The sequence below is a fragment of the Lytechinus variegatus genome, chromosome 16, assembly GCF_018143015.1.
Source record: "Lytechinus variegatus isolate NC3 chromosome 16, Lvar_3.0, whole genome shotgun sequence".
NCBI classification, from domain to species: Eukaryota; Metazoa; Echinodermata; class Echinoidea; order Temnopleuroida; family Toxopneustidae; genus Lytechinus; species Lytechinus variegatus.
The window spans coordinates 18270392-18297271 of record NC_054755.1 but is presented as its reverse complement, the minus strand read 5'-3'; the positions used below and the strand labels follow the sequence as shown (position 1 = coordinate 18297271).

The 26880-nt window shown below is 36.2% G+C and overlaps 1 protein-coding gene across 1 annotated transcript; it reads left to right on the top strand.

Moving 5' to 3' along the window:
- Nucleotides 1–340: 340 nt before the first annotated feature.
- Nucleotides 341–22640, top strand: LOC121429622 (nuclear cap-binding protein subunit 2-like). Its single transcript, XM_041626752.1, has 4 exons — nucleotides 341–469; nucleotides 17970–18151; nucleotides 20055–20193; nucleotides 22491–22640. The coding sequence occupies exons 1-4, from the start codon at nucleotides 410–412 to the stop codon at nucleotides 22605–22607; spliced, it is 498 nt and encodes a 165-aa protein (XP_041482686.1). The 5' UTR covers nucleotides 341–409; the 3' UTR covers nucleotides 22608–22640.
- The last annotated feature ends 4240 nt before the right edge of the window (nucleotides 22641–26880 follow it).

Below are 26880 nucleotides of genomic sequence, written 5' to 3'. Positions count from 1 at the left end.
TATATCACCACTATGCCCTATGGAACTATATTTTTACTGGTGGAAGACTTAGGGTCATTTTACTCTCTCAAGTGATTAATTTGGTCCCATCAGGTGTAGTCTTCATAAATGCTGATTTATTTTTAAAATCAGCCGGTCGAGGTACCCTTTTCTGGTCAGATATGGAATGTCAGACATTTATCCTATCCACTGGTAGTAAACATTCAACCCCCGAATTTCCTCCTTATTTTTTATGATTTTTTTTTTTAGGTGCCACGAGTCTATGGGAAATGAATGAGGCCTGTGACGTGAGCCCACAAGAAGGTGATCGCTATATAGTTTAAAGCGTAGAGGGCGTTTTCATTGAAAATTATTGTCGGCGTTTCGCTTGGAAGTTTTCCTGTCTAGGACTGGCAGAAAAATACCGAAAATGGCTTTAAAATCAGACCGTATGACTGAGCTTAGTGCCTATAGAGACCAGCATTTTAGGGTATGATTTTGCATAATTTGTTTAAACTGTCAAATTGTTTGAATTTAGTGGGTAACACCCTGTAAACTAACCCCATGTTTCCTTTTTTTGTTCGTTTAGAGCCTACCTAGCTACACAACCCCACGCATTCACTTTTACGTTGCTTCGGTTCCGGGACAGCCCGACCACCGGACAGCCCGACCCTGGACAGCCCGACCCGCTGCCCTGGACAACTCGTCCCGGTCGAGTTGTCCAGGGTTGGCTCTGAATCGGACAACTCGACCACTTGAATTCTTCTTCAAAATTTCATTAAATAAAATTTCAAACTTTACTTCAAAAGTATTTTCCCGCATAATCCATGCTTCTTCAATATATTCTCGACAGAAAAATTGACATTTCAGTGCATTTTGAGCTATTTTGAAAGAAAATATAGCGAGTTCCCTTGCAACGAGAAAAATCCGATACCGCCGGCGAGCTGTGTTCATTTAACTTACAACTTGCAAATTTGAGTTGATTTTTCCGTCACTTTACATATTTTAATGGTGAGTGTGTGCTATTTTGTATTTTCATATTCCATTTTCACATTTCCTGTACTTATTTAAAGTTATTGCATTTCACAAAACTGATACTTAATGCAAACTTTTTGAGATAGTTCACCTGGAAAGGACACCGATACGGTGCTTCGCCGGCCGGCCAGCTGGGCGACCGGCTGTGCTGTGATTGTGACTGAGTGAGGCAGTCAGCTCAACTAGCTAGCTATGCTAGTCTTGAGGACGCAATGATGATGATTTTTTTTTAGATGACATATATACTTCATCATTGACGTCTTGACACTCTCTCCATACTGCCTTCAGCGAACGACCAAAACAAAGATGGATTCCCCCAAAAAATCCATCTTTTTAAACCGAAATCAAGAAAATTCATTTACTTTTATTAATTCTTACACCTTCCTACGCCTAATGCGTAGGAAGGTTTTAAATATTACTTTAAAAAATGTAAAAAAATGAAGATTTCTTACCTAACTGATGCCGCGTAGACCCCTCGTTCCACATGTAAACAACGGAAATACAATAGCGTCGACCCTTGAACCGCTTATGTATGACGTACTTCCGGAAAGCAATGCCGGCTTAACGAACAATTTAGAGATAAAAAATCTTATTTAACAAATATTAAATTTATTTTGTAATCATGAATAACTTATATATATTAATATGAATTATTTATGATCACAAAATAAATTTTAATATTTGTTAAATAAGATTTTTTATCTCTAAATTGTTCGTTAAGCCGGCATTGCTTTCCGGAAGTACGTCATACATAAGCGGTTCAAGGGTCGACGCTATTGTATTTCCGTTGTTTACATGTGGAACGAGGGGTCTACGCGGCATCAGTTAGGTAAGAAATCTTCATTTTTTTACATTTTTTAAAGTAATATTTAAAACCTTCCTACGCATTAGGCGTAGGAAGGTGTAAGAATTAATAAAAGTAAATGAATTTTCTTGATTTCGGTTTAAAAAGATGGATTTTTTTGGGGAATCCATCTTTGTTTTGGTCGTTCGCTGAAGGCAGTATGGAGAGAGTGTCAAGACGTCAATGATGAAGTATATATGTCATCTAAAAAAAAATCATCATCATTGCGTCCTCAAGACTATAGCTATGCGAGGTCAACTGTCTTATTTTAGTTAATTTCCCGTATCTTGACATATTGCTCATTTTCCAGTGGCGAGAGTGTGCTATTTTTGTATTTTTATGCTTCTTCCACTTATTAAAAAGGTTTTTTTTTTAATGTCACTAACTAAAAGGAAATAGATTTGAAAATGTCTCAGTAGCCGGCACATGTACATGTAACTAGTTATGAAGTTAACAATTTTTGTAGGAAAGTGTCATTGTTTATTTTTGTTCTTAAATAACTGTCAATTTTTTTATTGTTTTCGAAGTTTTGAAGGGCAGGGGGGGGGGTAAACAACTGACAATAGATTGGGTATTTAAAATTATCAAAATTGAATAGTTTATTGAAAAATGAAATGTATTCTGCCGAAATTGAAAAACTTAACTTTTTATCAAAATCAAAAAACTTGCTTTTTGTTATCGATTACTGTCGCAGCTTTTTTAAATGCAACTTCCATTGGTAACAGTGGGTCTTCTGGAGGATACAAGCACTTGGGCTGTACCAGGGATGAGAAGAGGTTTCATACTCGACTTGTAAGCGATGGCCTTTCCATTTCTTTCACGAGCAGAAATATTACCGAGTTCCAATGACTTGGGCATCAGAGCGACAGTCCACTGATCGATGAGGTAAATACAGCTTTATAGAATATAGATACAATAAATCAATTTTTGCACACTTCATGCAGGCATATCAAAGTGAAATTTATTTTTTTTTTGTATTTTCAAATTCTTTAAAAGAAAGAATGGACAATTGAATATAAATGAATTTACTATTTTTCTTTATACATTAATTGTTTGAATTGAACAAAGAAATTACTTATAGGTTTCGTAGAAGTTGTAACATTTCAAATTAATTTTTGGGTATGGTAATGCGAAATTTATGTGGATCCTTTATGTTATGTAAATCTTCCAGAAGATAACAGGTATGGTTCTAGTGTGTTTAGCAAATTAACTTAACTTTGATATATTAAACTTGTATTTGCTTCTAAATTGTTCAAGACAAGGTGACGATTGAAAATGGTCAAATTTCTTTTATTATCAAGAGGTGCAGACTGCAGATCTTCAAATATTTGAAATTACAATAATTTTGTCAATAATTCATTTCATACTTCATTTCATCTTTTCAGCTGTTTGACTTAGTTGAGACAACATGGATTGCAAACCGTACTTAGCTTGTTTTTATTTATAAAACAAAATTGTAAGGAAGTGCTGAAAGGACAAGTCCACTCTAACAAAAAGTTGATTTGAATAAAAAGAGAGAAATCCAACAAGCATAACACTGAAAATTTCATCAAAGTCGGATGTAAAATTAGAAAGTCTTGACATTTTAAAGTTTCGCTTAATTTCACAAAACAGTTATCTGCAAATCCTGGCTGGTATGCAAATGAGGAGACTATGACGTTATCCACTCACTATTTCTTTTGTATTTTATTGTATGAAATATTCTGATTTTCTCCTCATTGTCAAGTGATACAACGATTAATTCCTCCCTGAACATGTGGAATTATCATTGTTTAATGCTAATATGGTTCAGTCAAATTAGTCCTTATTGTCAAATCAGATCTATTTAAAAAAAATGAAATATTTATTATTCAAACAATAAAAAAAGGAGAAATAGTGAGTGATGGGCATCATCGACTTACTCACCTATTTGTGCATATCACTGTTTTACGAAAAATAAGCGAAAATTTAAAATGTCATAACTTTCTTATTTTAAATCCGATTTTGATGAAATTTGTAGCACTATACTAGTTTGATTTTCTCTATGTATTCAAGTTAGCAATTTTCTGGGGTGGACTTAATTAACCTTGAAAGAGCCCTCTACATATGTTAGGGTTAAGTTAGTTGTCATGGTAATCAAATATATATGCAATAAATTTTGAAATGTATATTCTTAAACCAAAAGGGGCAATTAATTATTACATGTTAATGTGTATGGTTACTATTGTAGTTTTAAGATTGTCTATATTGTTACATTCACACCCAAAGCAGAGGATATTGTTCTCAATCAGAGTTACAAATCAACAAATATAGTATGGGCACACATGAATATGTGAATATGCACAAATAGTATACAAATATAGCAGGCTTTAAGTTTAAGGAAGTATAGCAGGAATTATTTGTCTGAAGTTGGACTGGCAATTGCTTTTTATACTAAGAGGCAAAAGTATGACTGGGCACACATGAATTTGTGAATATATAAATAGTAAACAAATATACCAGGAATGGTGCACTATTTGATTTTCTTTATGTATGTTTTTTTTTTCAACAGCATAACAAGACCATGTTTTGTTATGCTATAGGGGAAGGCGGGGTAAGTTGAGCATAGGGGCAAGTTGAGCCACCAGCCCCAGGCCAATAATGAATGAGTCAGACACTGTGGTGGTGTCATGTATTGATGACCCATAGCATAACCCCTAACCCCACCACAATGTTTTCAACTTTGAAACAAAAAGTAGTTTTTTAGAGGGAAAAATATGAATTTCAGCCAAAAAATTAAAAAAGAGTGTGAAATAAATAAGTGCTTTATAAACACACATGTTAGTCCAGGTATAGATCTTCATTCTTGTCATAGTCTTTTATATGATGGATGCATAATAAATGTGTGGATACAAAATTATCGCACTTACTAGTTCGGACTGGGGTAAGTTGAGCCGAACAGCATGGGGCAAGTTGAGCCATGGTAATTCCTATGGTAATGTATCTTAAAAAACCATAAAAATTGATTGAAATGCCGGCTGAAAGGAGCAAATTTACATGACTGCTCTTTTCCTTTTAAAGGATGTTAGTATTTATAGAGAATTAGCAAGTGAAAAGACTAAACAAAAAATTGACATGCTGGTTCTCCCCTCATACACTTTGTACATAGTTTTTGTGGCTCAACTTACCCCAGAAGATGGCTCAAACTTACCCCATATATGGGGCAAGTTGAGCCATTTGACATTGTTTTTTTAAAAGGTCACGATGACTTTCAGTGTGGGGATAGAAAGTTATATATAGGTGGAAAATATTTCAGAAGAATTAAATTTAAAGGCAATGTACTTATTTCGACAAGATTATTAATCATATCAATTCTAACATGCAAAAAGCAAAAACTATCACAACTTACCCGCCTTCCCCTACTGTTTGTAAGATATAACAGAAAATTATGTGTTACTTAGTAATTTTAGTTGTGATCAAGTTTATCACATTGTTACATAGAAAATAAAGAGTCTACTAAAAAGTATTGTGAATATTGGGTTCTATTACTCCCATGTATTTTTTTCTGCTGAACATTTCACTGTTAAGTGCTGTGGTGATCAGGTGGACATTTTGGGAGAGATGAAGTTGAAATTGGAGGGATGGAGACGGTGAAGTGAAAAGGATGGTAATGAAAAGTGGGTTGGAGATGAGAAGAAGGATGGAGATGATGAGAGGAGGGATGGCGATGAGAGGGATAGAGATGATGAAAGGAGGCATGGAGATGAAAGGAAGGATGGAGATGAGAGGAAAAGATGATGAGAGGAGGGATTGAAATTATGAGGGAAAGGATGGAGGGGAGGACGATGAGAGATGAAGCTGAGAGGAGCAGAGATGAGGAGGCGATGGAGATGAGGGGATGTAGAGGAGGAATGGAACATCATCACCAGTTCACCACCAACATCATCGCCACCACGATCGTCACAATCATTGCCATCATCACCACCATCATCATCATCACCACCAAATCACTATGCTATTATCATCGCCATCATTATCATCACCATTATCTTAATTATCATCATCATCACCACAATCGTTATCGCTATATTCATCGCCATCATTATCACCACTTATCATCATCACCATAATCACTATCGCTATCATCATCACCATCTTCATATTATCATTCAACATCATCACCAACATCATCGTCTCTATCATCGCCACCATCAATATCACAATTATTGCCATCACCACCATCATCATCACACCAACATCATTATCATCCATCATCATCATAATCATCGCCATCACCACTATCATCGCCATCATTATTATCACCATAATCTTCATCACATCACCACCATCATCACAACATCATCCATTATTGTCATTGTATCACCAGTATAATCGCCATCATAATCATCATCATCATGATCACCAATATCATCATCACCACCATTGTCACCGTCATCACCAATGTTCATCATCACCATCGCCACCAACATCCTTTTCATCATCTCAGGAATATGATTGAGAACCTCTTGGAAATGATGCAATCCATTGACTCGATCTCATCAGTGCATGGAGTAGCTGGGTTTATTCAGCTTTGGGTGCACTGGGGGCCTTGAACTTTTGTAGGGGGCACCAAGATAAATATGTTGTGGGGATAATCCTGCAGACCAAAGTTTAAGAAAATCATAATTTCATTCTCAAAAACACGATTAGGTTATCTCAAAAGGCCTAAAGTTGGACCGTCACTCTCTTCTCTCGCTTTTTCTGTTTTTTTTTCTTTTTCCTTTCTCCCCCATTCCACTGTTTCATTCGCTCTGTCTTTCAACTTTTTCTCTTCTTCTTTCCCTCCCTTTTGCTCTTCTTCAGGTGTTTTTTTTGGGGGGGGGGATTAAAGCCCCCCTTCCCCAAAAAAAATCGCTCAAGCCCTACCAAGTTTTTTCGACCACAAAGAAAAATAATCGCTATATATGTGGGCCATATTATGTATTAATGTACTATTTCATTCATGTCATCAATTTGCTCTAGAATCAACTAAGTTTTTACTATTCAAATTCTTCAAAGATTTTATCCCCGGTCACCACATTCCCTCATAACAATTTTAAGGGTGTCATTGATATTAAAACCTTATCCGCTGCCATGTTCTATCCATGTAGGAGTGCAAAATTGATGTTTGAACTAAGGGGGGGGGGGGATTGATACTTGAACTAGGGGGTGCCAAAATGATTACCAAGAAATTGACTGATAAGGCCGATGATGATTTATTAAATAATTTATTGAAAAAAATGAATGTTTGATCAAGCATCTTGCACATTGAGTGATTTATTGATAAATTTTTGACAGAAGGATTGATGGGTAAAACTTGATGCCCCAATTTTCGGAACTTATCATTAAAGGTCAAGTCCACCTCAGAAAGTTTTGATTAGAATCAATAGAGAAAAATCAGACAAGCACAATGCTGAAACTTCATTAAAATCGGATGTAGAATAAGAAAGTTATGACATTTCAAAGTTTCGCTTATTTTTAACAAAATAGTTATATGAACGAGCCAGTTACATCCAAATGAGAGAGTCGATGATGTCACCCACTCACTTCTTTTGTTTTTTATCGTTTGAATTATACAATATTTCCGTTTTTACAAATTTAATGATTAGGACCTCCTTGCCTGAAGCACAAATGTTAAAATAATGGAAGTTAAAATAATGGAATTCCACGTGTTCAAGGAGGAATGAAACTTCATTTCACATGAAATGTCGAGAAAATCAAAATATTCATATTTCATATAATAAAATACAAAAGAAATAAGTGAGTGAGTGATGTCATCAGTTCCCTCATTTGCATACCGAACAAGATATGCATATAACTGTTTTGTGAAATGAAGCGAAACTTTAAAATGTCATAACTTTCTTATTTTACATCCGATTTTGATGAAATTTTCAGTGTTATGCTTGTTGATTTTTTCTCTTTTTATTCAAGTCAAGTTTTTGTTGGGGTGGACTTGTCCTTTAAATTCCGAAAATTCTGCTCTGGACTTCATACGTACATGTAAGAGCAATCAGAAGGGGAGGGCGGGTGAGAGCGAGTTTTTTTTTTTTTTTTGGGGGGGGCTAAATGTTCTGTTGAACCTTATTCCATCAACCTACTTTTCCCACTTCCAAGTTCCATCTCACCCTCTATTCTCCCGACTCCCATGAACACATTGCTGAGATCCACATAATAAAGTTTAAATGCTGCCCCCCAAAATGCAATGTGTGTTGAACTTCACTCATGCATTAAAGTTCAATTTATTAATTTATGAAATTTGCTTTAACAACCAAAACTGGCCACGATTGATCATTAATTTATCACAACACCCTTAACTTTGCAGGTTCTAACGGATTTGCCTATCAAAAACTGACTGAAATTGGAAGGCTATTTCCTGCCCAGCCTAATTTTCATACCCTTATGTTTAAGTGGGAAGTGCTCGCTCAACACATTTTGGTGTCATTTGAAAGTTGGCTTTATTATATATGTAGGTCCCCCCCCCCCAAAGTGATATATTTTTTATTCGGCAGCCATGTCAAAAGTTGATAGATTTTGGGGAGCTACCATCAAGTAGATAAAACTAGTATTGTACCCAGGTCAGTCAGGGTCGTATCTAGGGGGCACATTCAGGGGGCGCAAATAAAGAAAGGAAAAAATAATGTAAAGGAATAAAAGTGCAGAAAAGGGATACCACTGAACTGAAGGAAATTAATACCCCGTCTTTTGTTATTCCCATGGTAGTGCCGTTTCCAACACATTTAAAAATGAATCTTGCATATCTTTATCCAAAGATGAATATTCGTGCCACTTTTTGATTAAAGGGGGGTGGTCCAGGCTGAAAGTATTTATAGCTTAATATATAGAGTAGAATTCACTGCACTGAGCAAAATGCCGTCAATTTCATCAAAATCGGACAACAGATAGCAAAGTTATTGAATTTTAAAGTTTAGTAATATTTTGTAAAAAATAGTCATCATGAATATTCATTAGGTGGGCTGATGATGTCACATCTCCACTTGTTCTTTGTATTTTATTATATGAAATTAGGTTTATTCAAAATTAAAAAAATGAGTTTGTGTAATAAAAATGTCAAAAATTTTACTCATTCACAATTAAAAAAAAATAACTTTGGCATGATGGGCCACATCTTACCCCTCAAAATCTTTCACTCATTGCGCCAATGATAATGATGAAGTTTGTGGTGATGATAATGTCATAATGACGATGACGGTAATGATATTGATGATGATGAAGTTGGTGGAGGCAATAATGTTTGTGATGATGATCCCCCTGCCCTTTATATCTTTCTTCTCCCGTTATCAACACGCCTCCTGACATCTCCACCCCCATTATCTCCATTCCCGTCTTCTCCAACCATTTTCGCATCTCCATCCCCATTTCATTTCAATCTCTCCTCTCATCTCCACCCCCTACTCCTGTCAACCCTTCCACATCATCTCCATTCACCTCATCATCTCTACTCGATCCTCTCACCATCTCCACCACTCCTCTCCATCCTCATATCTAAACCTTATCTCAATCCCTCCCCGCATCATCTCCATCCATCCTTGCATCATCCCCATCCCTCCTCTCATCTCCATCCACTCATCATCCACACCCCTCTCAACTCCATCACTCCCCATCATGGCCATCCCTCCTTTCACCATCTTCACCCCCCCCCCCCATCTTCATCTCTCCAATCATCTCCATCTGATTACCATGTGACACAACATTTGCTCCTGCGACAATTGCCCCAGGCTAGCCCCTTTCACAATTGGTTGCGTGACTACTTACGACCCTTCACCGTTGCAATTCTGTGCAACATATATTGTGACCAAGTGATCGCAAACAATCGCACGAGCAATTGTGAAAGCCCCTTAAGATAGAGGTTCAGGGAACTTCAGGGTTGCAATATGGTTTTAAGTTAGGTTTAGACCTTACTGGTTGAAGCTGTTCATAAGATTATGGTGTGGAATTTGCCAGAGCAAATGTCATGGAACCCGTCAACACAGCTCTCAATAAAAGGTAAATATTTAGCGAGAAAAGGGATACAAAATAGTGCAAGAACCAAATATTCAAAATACTTTTTTGGATTTAAGTGGGTTTTATTAAGTAACATTAAGGTAAACTTGATCAGATCTAAAATTACATAGTAACACATATTGAACTTCAGTGTATATAAAACATATTATATCCCACACAAAATAAATACTGGTTCAAAATTTCAAATAGGATTACATTACCACAATTATGATAATACTATTATGATAATAAATATGACACAATTCCAACTGGGAACAATATTCTCTGCTTTTGGTGTTTATGTAAAGCTAAAAATAAGGACAATCTTAAAATTACATTAGTGCCAATATAAATTAACATTTATCCAACAATTGCACTTTCAGGAATATACAACCTGTTATACATTACTATATTTGGTTTCCATGGCAATTACATGATCCCTAACTTAGCTGGAGGGATTTTCAACCCTTCCTCATCTTTTATTTTGTCACACAAAAACTGGCCATACAGAGCTTGCAATTCAGGTGGTCTCAAAGAGCTGGAAAGATAGAAATAAAATAAAGTAATTTCAACTATTTGAAGCTCTGCACCTCTTTTGCTACTGAAACAAATCAAATCATTTCAACCTTCAGTTTAGAAGCAAATACTTTTAAATATATTAAAGTTAAATTAATTGCAACTAATTCAATATCATAAAGGGAAAGTTCACTCTGAAAAAAAGTTGGTCGTAAAAATAGCAGAAAAGTAATACCAAAAAAATATTGGTGAATGTATGAGGAAAATTTTCAAAACGTTATTTGAATTTTAAGTTTTAGATTTGTGGCGTCATAAATGAGCAGCTGCCCCATATGTTTTGTAATATAAAATTCATGAATTCAATTTTTTCAATGGTTCCTGATGACTTATTTTTGTTTTCTTTTCATGTTTGGGTGTGAAATGTTTTGTCTTTGAATATATACAAAAGGAATAGTAAAACCAGTTTCAATTTTCTTAGAAAATTACAATTTCTTGACTTTTTACCATTTATTATGCAGAAATGCTGCTCGCACATGACAACAAATCCAATAATTGAAATTCTAATAACTTTTCAATTCTTTGATGGATTTTCCTCAAACCTTTGTCAATATTTTTAATGATTTTTTCTGCTGTTTTTACAATTAACTTTTTGTCAGGGTGAACTTCCCCTTCAAGCTCACTTGAACAATACTTGGTATCATCTATATGTGTATGACATAAATGTTCCTCATGAATTAAGCATAACCCCTACATACCCAAAATTAATTTAGAATGTTAACCTAAACATGTAGTAGTTACATTTTTAAGAAGCAATTTTGAATTTTTATGAATACAATGCATATATATAAAAAAAAAAGTTAAATTTTTGTTCAATTTAAACAATGTATAAAAGAAATAATAAGTAAATGTTCAATTCAATTGTTCTTTCTTTCATTTAAAGAATTTGAAAATACCAAAAAATAAAAATTGAAATTTGATATGCCTGCATGAAGTGCACAAATTTGATATTATCTAAGAAGCTGTACTTACCTCATCGATCAAGGGACTGCTGCTCTGATGCCCAAGTCATTGGAACTCGGTATCATTTCTGCTCGTGAAAGAAATGGAAAGGCCATCGCTTGTCGAGTATGAAACCTAGGCTCTTCTCATCCCGGGTGTAGGTGGTTGGGACCAGCCCAAGTGCTTGTATCCTCCAGAAGACCCGTTGTTTCCAGTGGAATTTGCATTTAAAAAAGCTGTGACAGATACTGACAGGTAAAAAAATAAGAGACATGTTTTTCGATAAGGAAAAGCAAGTTTTAAAATTTAGATTTTGATAAAAACAAGTTTTTCAATTTCGGTACGTTTTTTTCAATAAACTATTCCATATCGTAAACTTCATAACTTACAAATGTATTTCCTTAATTGGTTTAGATGTTGGTTGGAAGCACCACCCCCCCCCCCGCGGCCTGAAGGGCGTGAAGGCTGGTTACTTTAATTGGGAAGCGCATTCTCAGACCACGCAGTCACTGTCCTACTGATAATCAGCTTAGTGATATTAAAAAAACTTTTTAATAAGTAGAAGTGTGAAAATACAAAAATAGCACACTCTCGCCATTGGAAAATGGGAAATATGTCAAGAGACGGAAAATTAACTAAAATAAGTTGCATGACTTCGCTCTAGTTGAGCCGACTGCCTCAGCTCACTCAGTCACAATCACAGCACAGCCGGTCGACCAGCCGGCCGGCGAGGCGAAGCACCGCATCGGTGTCCTTTCCAGGTGAACTATCTCAAAAAGTTTGCATTAATTATCAGTTTTGTGAAATGCAATAACTTTAAATAAGTACAGAAAATGTGAAAATGGAATATGAAAATACAAAATAGCACACACTCACCATCAAAATATGTAGTGACGGAAAAATCAACTCAAATTTGCAAGTTGTAAGTTGAATGAACACAGCTCGCCGGCGGTATCGGATTTTTCTCGTTGCAAGGGAACTCGCTATATTTTCTTTCAAAATAGCTCAAAATGCACTGAAATGTCAATTTTTCTGTCGAGAATATATTGAAGAAGCATGGATTATGCGGGAAAATACTTTTGAAGTAAAGTTTGAAATTTTATTTAATGAAATTTTGAAGAAGAATTCAAGTGGTCGAGTTGTCCGATTCAGAGCCAACCCTGGACAACTCGACCGGGTCGAGTTGTCCAGGGCAGCGGGTCGGGCTGTCCAGGGTCGGGCTGTCTGGTGGTCGGGCTGTCCGGACCCCGTTGCTTCCACTCACACAACATGCCACTCATTCAATCAACAAGGTTATAATATAACCTTGTTCTCAGTTATATCTCCATGTGTGACAAAATAAGGGTGGCAATGTTTGGCTTATTTTCTCTTTTTCTTTGGGGCAAATGCTTGATTTTTTACACTGACAGCTTCCATTAGACATGTTAGACCTGTTAATTCATACAGCTTGGCTCTTATTTAAATTTGATTCTTTATATCATTTATTCTTAATTAAAAATAGAGATAAAAAAAATCAAAATTTTCTTGCCATATTACTTTCCACCAATAGAGGGCGTACACAAAAATATGGTGAATACAAAAATTATTCCCACATTACTAATGATAAATAAATAGCAACTGTATGGAAATTAGTAATTTTGGTCACAAAAGTGATATTTTAATGATTTTTTAAAGTGAGTGCTATACACAACGAACAATTGTCCATAGACTGTGTACAACGGATAGATCGTCTCCGCACAGCGATTCGAAGACCGCTTATTGGTCAATCGCGCAGATCACGTCATGACCACGTGGTCCAAAAAATAATTCCTTCGGACTGCGTGCGGAAGTATCGATAGCGATAACGATATCCGGTCACGTTGTGTACGCTGTAAATAGCTTTGGTTCGTGATCGGATCGCTCCGGTATCGATCAAAAATTATCGAAACTCTGCAATTTCATGCATATTCACGCGACGCTCCGAAACCCGGAAGCCAATTGACTTTGTGCACGTTGCGATAGACTCTACAAATTCCAACGAACACGATGGCATATAGACGCTAATTCGTAAGATTTTGACGGAAAAGCAAGAAGTACATGTAATCGAAATTTGCTTACCTGTGCAGTATCGGTGAGAAAATAGATCCTCCGAGAATACCTTTCATAATTCATATAAAATACGGGAAAGTGAAATTCTAGGTCGATTTTGGTACGAGGTGATAGAGAATTGCACACTTGTTTTGGTGGAATTCTGTGTGGGGAAATAAAAGGCTTGCACTGCGCATGCTTACTATATTTTCATTCATAAATTGGTTCTCGGCAAGGGCTGGATGACGTCATGTAATAAGCAAAAATGTACACGACCGCTACGTTCACGCTCCGCTATCCGTTGTACACAATTGTTCGTTGTGCTACATACAGCATTGGCATACCATAGTCCTACCTGTAGATTCTCCACAGGCCAGATGGTAGCAGTGAACAAGTGCAACATGCGAGGTTAGTAATACTAACCTCGCACAACGCATGTGATTTCATAGTGGACTTTGACGTTTTCATTCATCACACGAATGTGAGGGAATAAAACACGCCACACCTTTCAATATTTCTCCACTATGACTCTTGCAATTGAACATTTGTATTTTAACTTCATTTTAAAAAGCCTTAAAGGAATTATTTATAAAACTGTTTTTATCGCTTACCTAGCCTGGGGCGTTGTGGGGAGTGAAAGTTATATACTGTATGTACTCACTCCCCACTAACGCCTGGAATCACAGTACATGCCTTTGCGTGTAGGACAGGATTACCCATGGTGAACCTAGACCTAAATCACCAATTTTAGTTATAGTTTTTCGCCCAAAGTTATGTACATGGGCAAGTTTTATGTTTACCCCCATTTAATTATATTTTTCTTACTTTTCACTAAATAAATAGTCGTAAAATTGAAAGAAGTTAAGAGCAAGAGCGTTCACTTACCCCCGTCTGTTTATTCCGCCATTTTGATTTCTTTTGTTATGATACCTAGATGCACACGCGGTAACACGCGTGCAGAGCTGCAACTTAGATTTTAAAAATACTTGCATTTGTCAATAAAAATCACGATTCGTAAAATATTTGTTTCGGTTGATAAATATCATAAAGTAATTTATATGATATTTATCGATAAAAATAATATTTTGCGATTCCTGATATCCATCGGCAGATGCAAGTATTTTTTTAATCCAAGTTGGCAGTCGACTGCGACTACGACTATTTATTTAACGAAAAGTAAGAAAAATATAATTAAATGGGGGTAAACATAAAACTTGCCCATGTACATAACTTTGGGCGAAAAACTATAACTAAAATTGGTGATTTAGGTCTAGGTTCACCATGGGTAATCCTGTCCTACACGCAAAGGCATGTACGGTGATTCCAGGCATTAGTGGAGAGTGAGTACGTACAGTATATAATTTTCACTCCCCACAACGCCCCAGGCTACGCTTACCTCCAAAATATCAACCATTCAATCCGCCCTTAGTTATCCTTGATACTGCGGTGGAAAGTATGCAAACAACAATCGAAAAGCAGTTTTTCCTATCGATCATTCTCGATTCAAGTCGTCAGCGCATAATAGGAAATTGTACCAAAAAATCAACAGGTTGCATCTCATGTATATACTTATTGGTAAAGTATGCCATCTTTTGACAAGATGATGATGAAAGTGGATTGAACGAGCAAGAAAATAATGCTGATCGCCTAGAATGCAGCTAGCTTGCAAAACCGTAAACAAATGTGAATAATATCGCGCGCCCTCTTTAGGCAAAAATTGATATCCATGCTGAGCTGAGCAGAAGGTATCTACGTGAAGATCACGAAAAATGCTCTCATTTTATTAAAAAAAACAGCAAAGAGAATTCAACAAACGATCCATATGGTTCGGTAAGTGTCATGGCACAATTAGAATTCTTAGCTATGATGTAAAGTCATCGTTATTTTAGTAAAAAGGGTGTGAAAGATTCGCGTGCACCAGGTGCATATGAATCCTTCGCATGCGAGATGATTTGAAACCATGGGTGCGTTGCTTCCTACTACTACCCTTCAAGTATTGGAAACAAGTAGACCTAGCCCTAGGCCTATTGGCAATTAAGTATTCCCAGAATTGAGCCCCTAAACAAGTACAGCGATGTATCTTCCATATTCTGAAAATGCACCCCTTAACAAGTATTGGAAACAAAACGATACTCTTGGCAACTATTCCCTGAAAGAAATGAACCCCTAAACAAGTAGATCTACTATCTAGGCCTAGACAGCTGGCAGCCGTCTGTTTCGAGGATTTTTTTTACATTTTTAAAAATTTCTCCTCGTACACAGACGGCTCGCTATCGTGCAGCCACCATTAGGGGACTTGCAATGCAAAATCTCCCCGTTCGGGGCTCTTCAATTTTTGTCTTTAATGAATAAAAATTTTGAAAATTAACGCGACAAAAATGCAAATTAATATTCCCTCTTGGCATTAAGTGCCATAAAACAGAGAAAAATCAAGTTAAAAGGAACAAAAAACAGTGACTTACCTCGGCTGTCGCGCAAATTCACTTCCCCGTTTTATCCGATCTTTAGTACATAAACATATGGCCATTGAGTCCCCTGTACAGATCGCGCTAGAACTCTGTATTTGGTGAGTGATGCCAACGAAGTTCAGCTGAACAACCAACATAACAGAGACCGAAGCTTTTGGTCTAATCTAGGCCTAGTCTTGATGACGCAATGATGATTATTTTTGACAAACTGACATATACTTCTTCATCATTGACGTCTTGACACTGTTGTAATAGTGTGTTAAGCGAAGCACCATAATAAAGATGGATTCCCCTTGGAAATCCATCTTTTTTATTAAAAATCACATAATTGGTCATGATTTTATCTAACTTTACACCTTCCTACACCTAATGTGTAGGAAGGTTTAAAAAAACATTGGAAAAAAAGGGGAAAAAATAAAGGATTCTTACCAGACCGATGTCGTGTAGACCCCTCGATCCACGTGTAATACCGATGTAAATAATGCAAATACAATGGCGTCGACCCTTGAACCGCTTATGTATTACGTACGTCCGATACGCAATGCCTCTTTGAAGAACAATTTATAGATAATTCCTAATTACCTAATATATTTCATTATTTGTAAAATAATAATTTTTATCTATAAATTAATGTTTAGAACGGCATCGCTAACCGGAAGTACGTAATACATAAGCGGTGCAAGGGTCGACGCCATTGTATTTGCGTTGTTTACATTGGTATTACATGTGGATCGAGGGGTCTACGCGACATCGGTCTGGTAAGAATCCTTTATTTTTTCCCCTTTTTTTCCAATATTACGCATTAGGTGTAGGAAGGTGCATAGTTAAATAAAATCACGACCAATTACGTGATTTTTAATATAAAAGATGGATTTCCAAGGGGAATCCATCTTTATTATGGTGCTTCGCTTAACACAGTATTACAACAGTGTCAAGACGTCAGTGATGAAATATATGTCAGTTTGTCAAAAATAATCATCATTGCGTCCTCAAGACTAAGTAGGCCTAGGCCACTCATTCAATGAACAAGGTTACAACCACTTGTTCACTGCTACCATCCTGCCTGTGGAGAATCTACAGGTAGAACTATGGTATGCCACTGCTGTATTGAGCACACACTTTAAAAAATCATTAAAATATCACTTTTGTGACCAAAATTACTAATTTTCATACAGTTGCAATGTATTTTTCATTAGTAACTTGGGAATAATTTTTGTATTCACCAGAGTGCTCAAAAACTTGAATTTTGGGCATATTTTTGTGTACGCCCTCTATTGGTGGAAAGTAATATGGCAAGAAAATTTCATTTTTCAATCTCTATTTTTAATTAAGAAAAAAATGAATAAAAAATTAAATTTACATAAGAGTCAAGTTATATGATGAATAGCTGTAGTGAAAACTGACAGTGTAAGAAAATCAAGCATTTGTCCCATAGAAAAGGAGAAAATAAGCCAAACATTGCCACCCTTATTTTGCCACACATGAGATGTAACTGAGAACAAGGTTATATAATAACCTTGTTCATTCAATGAGTGATTATAACCTTGTTCTCAGTTATATGTCCATGGGGGTGTTTCACAAAGATTTAAGTATGACTTAGAGTCGCTCTTAAATGCCGAGTTGCGTACGGTATGAAAGGCTTGACCACATTGGTCAGATCGTGCCATGAGGACGCGCACTACCGCGTATCTATCAATAAGATTGCGCGTTTCATATCATGTATGCGTCGGCATTTAAGTGCGACTTAAGTCATGCTTAAATCTTTGTGAAACACCCCCCATGTGTGGCAAAATAAGGGTGGCAATGTTTGGCTTACTTTCTCTTTCTTTGGGACAAATGCTTGACACTGTCCCATGTGTGCCTATCTGTGTTGGTGATCTTCAGTGTGAACATTTTTCAGTGTGGATCAAGATTTCACAAAGTTAAGTTTATGTGACTGTACCAGATCTAGATCCTCGATGATATACTGACAATTAAGCCTGGTTTTACAGACTTTCTCATGAATTCAGTGTTTACGGCAACTACTGGCATTTCTCTTCAATTGGTGATATGATTCATTACAGGGCTCTATGGACCAACAAGAACGAAAGCTGAAAGACTCGAGCACTTTGTATGTAGGTAACCTGTCATTCTACACCACGGAGGAACAAATCTATGAGGTCTTCTCTAAGTGCGGTGATATCAAGCGTGTTGTTATGGGGCTCGACAAGGTGAAGAGAACGCCCTGCGGTTTTTGCTTCGTAGAGTATCCTTTACACAAATCTACTTAATGGTGATGTTAGACAATCAAATTTTAAGTTTGGTATGTGAATTTAAAAGAGTCGAGAACATTTTCAATTTCATAAATACATGTAGACAAAAGAACAAATCATATATTTTATGTTGTGGCATTACTTTTTTTTGTACAAATTATTCTACTACCATTTATTACTTGATTTATTTGCTGATTTAATTTGAAGGCATTCGGAACTTTTATGGTAATTTCACTAGAAACAAACATAGTCACTGAGCCTCCTCTCACATTACCAGTTTGCCCCCTTGTATCAATACCAACTTTCAACTCTGAATATATGATGGGATGACCCAAAGCTACGCACTTTGTTTTCAAACGATAAAAGCTATGCCAATTTTAATCTTTAAACAAATTATTTTCCACTAATTTGTAATAAATATTCTAAAATTCTTAACCAAGAAGAAACTAATAAAAACCTCACTAATAGTACATAAATCCCTCCATGTTTTCCGTACACCTATCGATCTCGCTGCCCGATGTTGGTGAAGCTACGCACTTGATTTATCATGCAAAGAAATAGTGTAACCTGTGCCTCAATTTCTAAAATATGTCTGTATTACTATAGGAAAACATGAAGCTAAAGTGAATATAACTCCTAAATTCCAAACATTTGCTAATTTTCTCTGCATTCAAGGATTTATTGAAGCCTCTGTAGAAAAATTGAATAGGGATCGTTCGTCACTCTGCAGTCACAGCTTCACACACAGAGCTATAGTAAGCATGTATTTTGCTATTGACATTGCAGGCGCAATGATGGCGCAGATGAAATTCAGTAGACCTATCAATTCTTGGAGATGCTGTGGGTTAGTGCATAAATCTCTGGACTTTGAATCACAAGGTCCAGGGCTCAAATCCAAAAGCACTTCTTTGGCAAAGGTATTTATTGACATTTGCTTGGGTACCCGATTTGGGGGTAGCCCGATTTGAAAGTATGTCGCATTTAACCCTAACTACATGTAGGCAGGGCTTTTTTGGCTGTTCTGTGGCGGTGGGGGGGTTGATTCAACCCCCCCCACCTGAGATCTCGGCCGCCGATCTTGAGAGCGCCGCAAAAATTTGCACGCTGGTAGTGTGCGATGTAATCTACAAGGCTGTATGGTAAAATTTTCCAAAATAATGAGATTTTATTTTATATGAATTAATTATACTAATTTATGCATAAATCATACTTTTTGCTCTAATTCACTAAATAAAGCTCCTAGAATGCTAATTTTTGTAGCGTTCATGACAATCGCGATTGAAAAAGCTTCGTTTTGGAAGTCAATTTCTTATGTATTATATTGTTTTATGAATTTCTTATGTATTTCTTTGTGAAAATGTTGAGAAAATGTTGAGGGGGGTTGATTCGCCCCCCCCCCCCCGGCCATTTTAGGGTTAAAATATAACTAAAGCATTTCGAAAATGCATTCTATTATATTATTATTATGATTATTATTATCATTATAATCATTATTAGGATTATTATTATAATCATTTATTTCATCAGATAAACTAAAGTGTATGGCCCGTATTCTGAAGTCGGGTTTAATTTAAACTCAGATTTAAAGTTGTGGTTTAAGTATTTAGCCAAAAGTATCAAAATTTTTTCATAAAGTGAAAGTTTCTTACGTTTACTCTGCTCTTTCCTGATTCATCGATGGTGAAGATAATCTATACTTCCTTGACAATTATGAATGATATATTGATTTGAGAGCCAAATGAGCTGAAATATGATATCTCTACCATTAGTGATTTATGTAACAGTTGGCTTTCCACACTTAAAGCACAACTTCAAACCTGAGTTTAAGTTAAACCTGCTATCAGAATACGGGCCTATGAGATTATTTTGAAGAATTGATCTTGACTGCTGATTCAGATACTACATTCGGGAAGACGCAGCCAACTGCATGCGATATGTGAGCGGGACACGTCTAGACGATAGGATTATCAGGACAGATTGGGATGTAGGCTTTCAAGAAGGGAGGCAGTTTGGTCGAGGGAAGAGCGGAGGACAGGTGAGATCAGGCCCTGTTTTACAAAGAGTTATGATTGATCCAATCAATCTTAACTCGATGGAAATCCATCAGTGTCATAATTTTTTCTACAGTAAATTTGCAAAATGTCCTTTGTAAACAAAGAAAAACACACCGAATTGCCAAGAAATCAATAAATTTATGGATATACATTCATATCTAGAAATTTTTTTTGAACAAACAAGCATTTTATATATTGATGTTGCTGGCCGTCCATAGTTGCGATTGATCGGATCAATCGCAACTCTTTGTAAGACAAGGCCCCTGAATAACCATCTATAGACTATAAACATGTACTTTAATAACAGAAATATTCTTGATGATCTGTGAAGGTTTGCATGGTGGTACAGGCAGTGAGGCAGAGCTGCCAAGTAATACTGATTTTCAGTATTTAGTACTGAAAAGTGAGAAAAATACTGATTTCTAAAGTTTCAGCTTTATGTGTTGAACTATGGTATTTTTTTTAAATACTGATTTCCTCATCGAAATACTGATTTTCAACTTTAGAAATACTGAAATGTTCTTTTTCAGGTTGGCAGCTCTGTATAGATAATATCGTTGGCAGTCATCCGAATCGTTGTATCACCCGTACGACTGTGCAAACCCATTTCATAGAAAATCGAATTCAAAGTTTACTTTAATTTTCACACTTAGTTCTTCAGCCTTACAACATATTCATTGCTAGAAAAAAACATGGTTGGAAAGACCAAGCCAATTGCTTGACATTGGTATCTTAATTTCAACACAAATCCAAGGATCAGAGAAAATATCGCAAGAGAGCTACACGTGTACATGCTTGTATTTTTTATCTAAACGGTTTAGATTGTCCCTGTACAAAAGGGGATACAACAACCCTGACTGCGATTTCAATGCACGCGATTAGTCAAAACATTGTATCACTTTTTCACTTGCAGAGTCAATGCAGTGCCGAAACGATGGTTTGACTGACCGCGCATTTGCATATTAAGGCTACCGCACACCTTACGACCCGACCGGTAGCTGACTGGCTTGCGACTGAGTGAGGGGAGATGAGTCGCAAGGCAGTCATAAGCCTCGACACGGCACAGCTTGCGATCCGATCTGCGACTCACACATGCGCTCTTTGCTTTTTGGCATAGCATCTTAGAAATTGCGCTTACTACTGCGTATGCGTTTATCATAATACGCGTTAAGCAACTCTGCTGTCTGATTGGCTGGAGGTTGGATTGAGCTTGCGATCCAGTCATAATGATTCAACATGTCAAATACTTCCGATTTTCCTTGCTACTTTCTGACCGTTCGGCGACACTCAAGCTGACAAGAACTGTGACGTCACATCACCCAGTCGCAAGCCAGTTGGCAACCGGTCGGGTTGTAAGGTGTGCGGTGGCCTTTAAGTGCACGCAGATGTTGTTTGCTTTGCTACAATACAAGTTTGCAATGGGATTTGCGCATTTTATCAACAATTTGTATGGCATACATGTAGCTGTGAAAATCCCTACATATCTCACAAACTAAAATAAATAAAATTGCTGCCAAGAAATTTAAGTGTGTATAGAATAGGACTTGTAAAAATCTAAAAATCGATTTTGACCTAAATGGACTGATACAACGGTTTGGATGAACGCCAACAATATGAAAGATGCTTATGGTTGACGATGTGGTCCTGAAAAGGACTATTGGGTGGTGGAATCAAAGAGATTGAAATAAACCAGTTCATACATTGTACTTACATTTTGTGCATGGTGATCTGAAGGTCATTGATCGGGGGTACGTGTGGATGCTCTGTAGTAAAAAGATTAACCTTCCCCCGGTAAGCGAGGGACAGTGTGAATAACAGATATCTTGCTTTGTAATTAACCTGTCCGAATGAAAGAAAGGAAAGGTCGTTTGAACAAACTTGTCCATATCTCCATAAGTGGCCCGTTGCATAAAACTTTTTACCTGAGAAAACTCGCCCTGTGCTCAAGTCAATGGCAGAAATCAGACTAACCTTAGTTTTCAGTTTTTATCAGAGTTTTCTCAGGTAAAAAGTTTTATGCAACAGGCCCAAGGTAACGACAAACTGGTCTATTGGAAGATGAGAAAGGGATAGAAGAGAGTGAGAAGTATCTTTAGTAAGATGAGGTCTTAAAATAGTGGAAATACTCAGACATAATGTGCAACACTGACATAAAATAACAAAATCATGGGGGTTTCAGGCTTCTTCTTGTCCTATCACGTCATGTTTTAACCCTTCTTCTGCCTCTATTATTATTGTTTTTTTTACTTGTGTGGTTATTTCCTATTCCTATTTCCAGGTCAGGGACGAGTACCGTACAGACTATGATGGTGGACGGGGTGGCTATGGTAAAGCTGCTCTCAAACAGCTCACCGGGGGCAAAGAGAAGCAACGTTTCCAGCAGTGGGTCAGCTGAAACTTTACATGGACACCAATCCCAAGAGGAACTATTTTGAACAATTTATGATAGCTTTTGGTACAAGATATCCTCAAAGACTTCTCAGAAAGGCAGCAGTTCAATCTCTTCATCAGTTACCTGTACATTCAATGGATTAAGCATTTGACTGACTGAATATTTGATTTGAACAAACTTCAGGTATCCAGGAAACATGTAAGGAATGTCCAATGACAACAGTTCAAGCTCTTCATCAATTACTTGTATAGCCCTTAAATGAGCCGTAAAACTTGCTGAATGATTGATTTTGGACAAAATGCAGAGAGCCAGGAAACCAGTATGTATGGAAGGCTCAAAGGCATCTATTCAAGCACTTCATTGATTACCTACTCAGATAACCGTTTGACTGATTGAATGTTTTGTTTTGGACAAATTGCGGAAAGCCAGGAAACATGTATCATGGAATGCTGAAAAGACAACAGTTCGTATTCTTTGGATAGACCATTTGTCTACACTAACCGAATGCTTGTTTTGGACAAAATACAGACAGTCAGGTTAGCAATGTGCTTTGAATGTTAAGAGAACAGTTTATTCTTTGAAGGAAACTTAACAGAATTCTATGCCATGTCTTTTAGCAGGTTTCCTGCTACAGTAAAAAAAAAAACTTGACTCATCACAAATCTACAAAAGTAGATTGTAGAAAAAAAGAAAAGAAGAATCTAGCAGTGTCTATTATGTCCCCTTGTATCACTGAATTTGATATTGCATTCAGTTTTATGTTTGTTACATGGCAGCCATCTTGTTTACCCTGTGGTTGAAGATGGAAGTTTTTTTGTTTTTTTTACGGACAATTTTGATTGATATATTGTTTTTTATTCCTGTAATGCATGTCGGTGTGATAATTTTATTTTTCTCACTCCTTAAAATTGTCATCTTCATTGTAAGGCTGCACAATGTATTTAAATATTTTAGAATCACTAGCTGTTATATCCTGATAATTGTTACACAATACTACAATTTGTTCACTTCAAACATTCGAATTGACCTATTTATTGCCATTGTCCCCTTAGAGCTTTTTATTCCAAGGGGGCCCTTTATTTGTCAGGATCCGCTTGGATGATATTAGATGGATAATGGTGATAACTGAGCTGATTTATAAATTGTATTTTGAGGCAAGTTTGGTCTTAACTTTTAAAGAGAATGCATGGTTTTACAAATTGTGTAACCAAAAATGATCTTCTTAAATTTCAGTTTAATGATCATGTGTAGCAAAAATTCAGACATTCTGAAACATAGATTTACTGTGAAATAGCTGTAACCAAGATTATTTTTCATCATTTTGGTATAACTTTTGAGCGAGTCTTATGGGGTGTTGCAAGAAACTTGCGATCAATTGCAAGTCAATTTTTGGTCCCTGAATCAATTATATGTCTTGTAGTTAATTGGAAATTAGTGATTGATTGCTCATCTGCTCCTTGAAACAAGAAGTTTGATCTGAATCGCTATAGCTGACCTTGATCTATCAGTTGTAAAATTGCATCAGAATATTTGCAATTGATCGCAAATATTCTCTTGCACCACCCCCATAGGCACTCTATAGTCTGTTTCTGCTGAAATGCATTAAAATTTATTGTTGTATCCTTTATGTATCATATAGAATAAGAGCAGTCATGGGGTAAGTGAGATTTATATTCCATTATTTGTCACACTAAAATCTTTTAATATTTTTGTCTAATACCTCAATGGGAAATTGCCTAAAAGGTCAAGAGTACTGAGAGGTCAAGAAGCATGTTCCTATCTCACTCATCTGTGACACTGAATGTGTAATGGTTCTACTTGAAGTATGTCACCATGTCAACTGGATTTCACTTTCATTTAGCATCTTTACTTTTTGTACTTCTACGCTGAGTGATGTAAACATGGATGATGTCATATCTCTCGTCATGAAAACAGATGATGGTCTCCCTCTAAAAGTACCTTTTAGAATTTGGTTGTCAAACGAGAGAAAAACAGGAAGCATCATGTGATGTGTTGTTTCTTTGTGAAAAGGGGCTTTCACAATCGCCTGTGTGATCGTTTACGATCATTTGGTCACAATATACATGTACATGTATGTCGGCAAATAATTGCAACGGTTGTAAACAGTCATTACCACCAAGCTTGTGAAAAGGGCTTTAAGAGCATTCCTTCTTGAAAGAGGACACATTTTATTGAAAGCTTTGATGTTGCATGAAATGAGTGGTATAGTGTATTTCATACAAGTACATGTCAATGCATTGTGAATACTCTGCATTAATTCTGATGAATGAATTCTTATATCTGGGGCCCAGTTTCATAAAGGACATGCAGCTGTTGTAACTTTGCCATTACGGCAACTACCATGGAAACCTTGATTCTGATTGGCTGCTGAGCCCTGTTACCATGGTAGTTGCCATAATGGCAAAGTTACAACAAAATTACAACAGAAAATATCCCAATACTTTACAACTGTGTTGAATGATAATTTGTCTTATGATGGTTTGAGGTTTCTTCAAGCAAGCAGAATTCAAAGGTGAAAAAACAAAAGAAATCATAGAAATAAAATAAAGTAAATAGTCAAATAAAATTGTGGTCTTTAAAGTTAATAAAAGTTGGGCAAAACACATCTAATTAATTCTACGTAACTACATGTATCCCTACATAAATATAACTTATTCCACCTTCTTATTTGATTGAAAATGAATATTTTCCCACTGATTCATAAGCTGGTCATATTTGGTATATACAAATGACTTAATTTACAGATAGTTTTCTGTGGAGTATGTCCCTATCTTTTTAAAGGTCAAGTCCACCTCAGAAAAATGTTGATTTGAATCAAAAGAGAAAAATTGGACAAGCACAATGCTGAAAATTTCATCAAAATCGGATGTAAAATAAGAAAGTTATGACATTTCAAAGTTTCGCTTATTTTCAACAAAATAGTTATACGAACGAGCCAGTTACATCTAAATGAGAGAGTCGATGATGTCACTTACTATTTCTTTTGTTTTTTATTGTTTGAATTATACAATATTTCAATTATTATGAATTTGACGATTAGGACCTCCTTGCCTGAAGCACAAAATGTTAAAATAATGGAATTCCAAGTGTTCAGGGAGGAATGAAACTTTATTTCACATGACAATGACTAGAAAATAAAAATATTTTATAATATGTCATATAATAAAATACAAAAGAAATAGTGAGCGAGTGATGTCATCAACTCTCTCATTTGGATTTAACTGGCTCGTTCATATAATTATTTTGTTGAAAATAAGCGAAACTTTAAAATGCCATAACTTTCTTATTTTACATCCGATTTTGATGAAATTTTCAGTGTTATGCTTGTTTAATTTTTCTCTTTTTATTAAAATCAAGTCTTTGTTGGGGTGGACTTGTCCTTTAATAATTTGTGATTCTATTTTCACTGTCCACTGTGTTTGCTTGCATACATGTATGAATAAATGGGCAAAAGACGATGCAGTTTGTGTTCTCTTTTTTACATGTTTTAGTCATGTTTATTTTATGTAAAGTCTTTGGAATATTTCTCTTTGACTTCGTGTTCTTGTGTATGTATTTGTGTGTGTGTGTGGGGGGGGGGGGCTTGGATGAAATTTGACAGGCTTGACTTATTACTTTGAGATTTCCCATTGAAAGGAGTAAATATCCTATATACTTGTTTAAAAACGAAATATTTTGTCTCTATTGTAGATGTTTTTGATCTTAGACTATTTGCCGTCCCTGGTATGTATCTAAAATCTCTACGATAAGTAAAATGTAAAAGAAAAAAAGAAAAGAAAAAAAAAGGACTCCCTGTCTACGAATGGTACATCGTAGCCTCGGGCATCATTCTCCGTATTTTATGATCTATTCTGTGGTGTTTATGAAAAAAAGAATTTTTCATCAAAATGAAAGCTGAACAGTTTTTAACAGAGATCATTCATGCCTGGATACACTTTTTAAATAGGTTGGTTTACAGGTCACATATCTGGGTTGCTTCCAAATATAGACAAACTTCACATTTATATTCTTTACCTGTAATTTGCTCTTCATTTCTTCTCATCCTCGTTCTCCTCATCTTTCTTTTTCTTCTTTTCCTTCTTCCTCTTCTTTTTCTTCTCCTTTTCCTTCTTCCTCTTCTCCTTTCCTTCTCATGTTTCCTTCTCCTTTTCCTTCTTCTTTTCCTCCTCCCTCTTCTACTTCTTCTCCTTTTCCTTCTTCTTCATCTTCTTCTTGTCCTTTTTCTTTTCCCTTTTCTTCTTCTCCTTCTTCATCT

Excerpts from the sequence above, each read along its gene's own strand:
- LOC121429622 (XM_041626752.1), top strand. The coding sequence starts at position 410 with ATGGCTTTAAAATCAGACCGTATGACTGAGCTTAGTGCCTATAGAGAC. Across the intron at positions 470-17,969 it reads ATAGAGACCAGCATTTTAGG|GGCTCTATGGACCAACAAGA; the intron begins GTATGATTTTGC and ends GATTCATTACAG. Across the intron at positions 18,152-20,054 it reads TGCGGTTTTTGCTTCGTAGA|ATACTACATTCGGGAAGACG; the intron begins GTATCCTTTACA and ends CTGCTGATTCAG.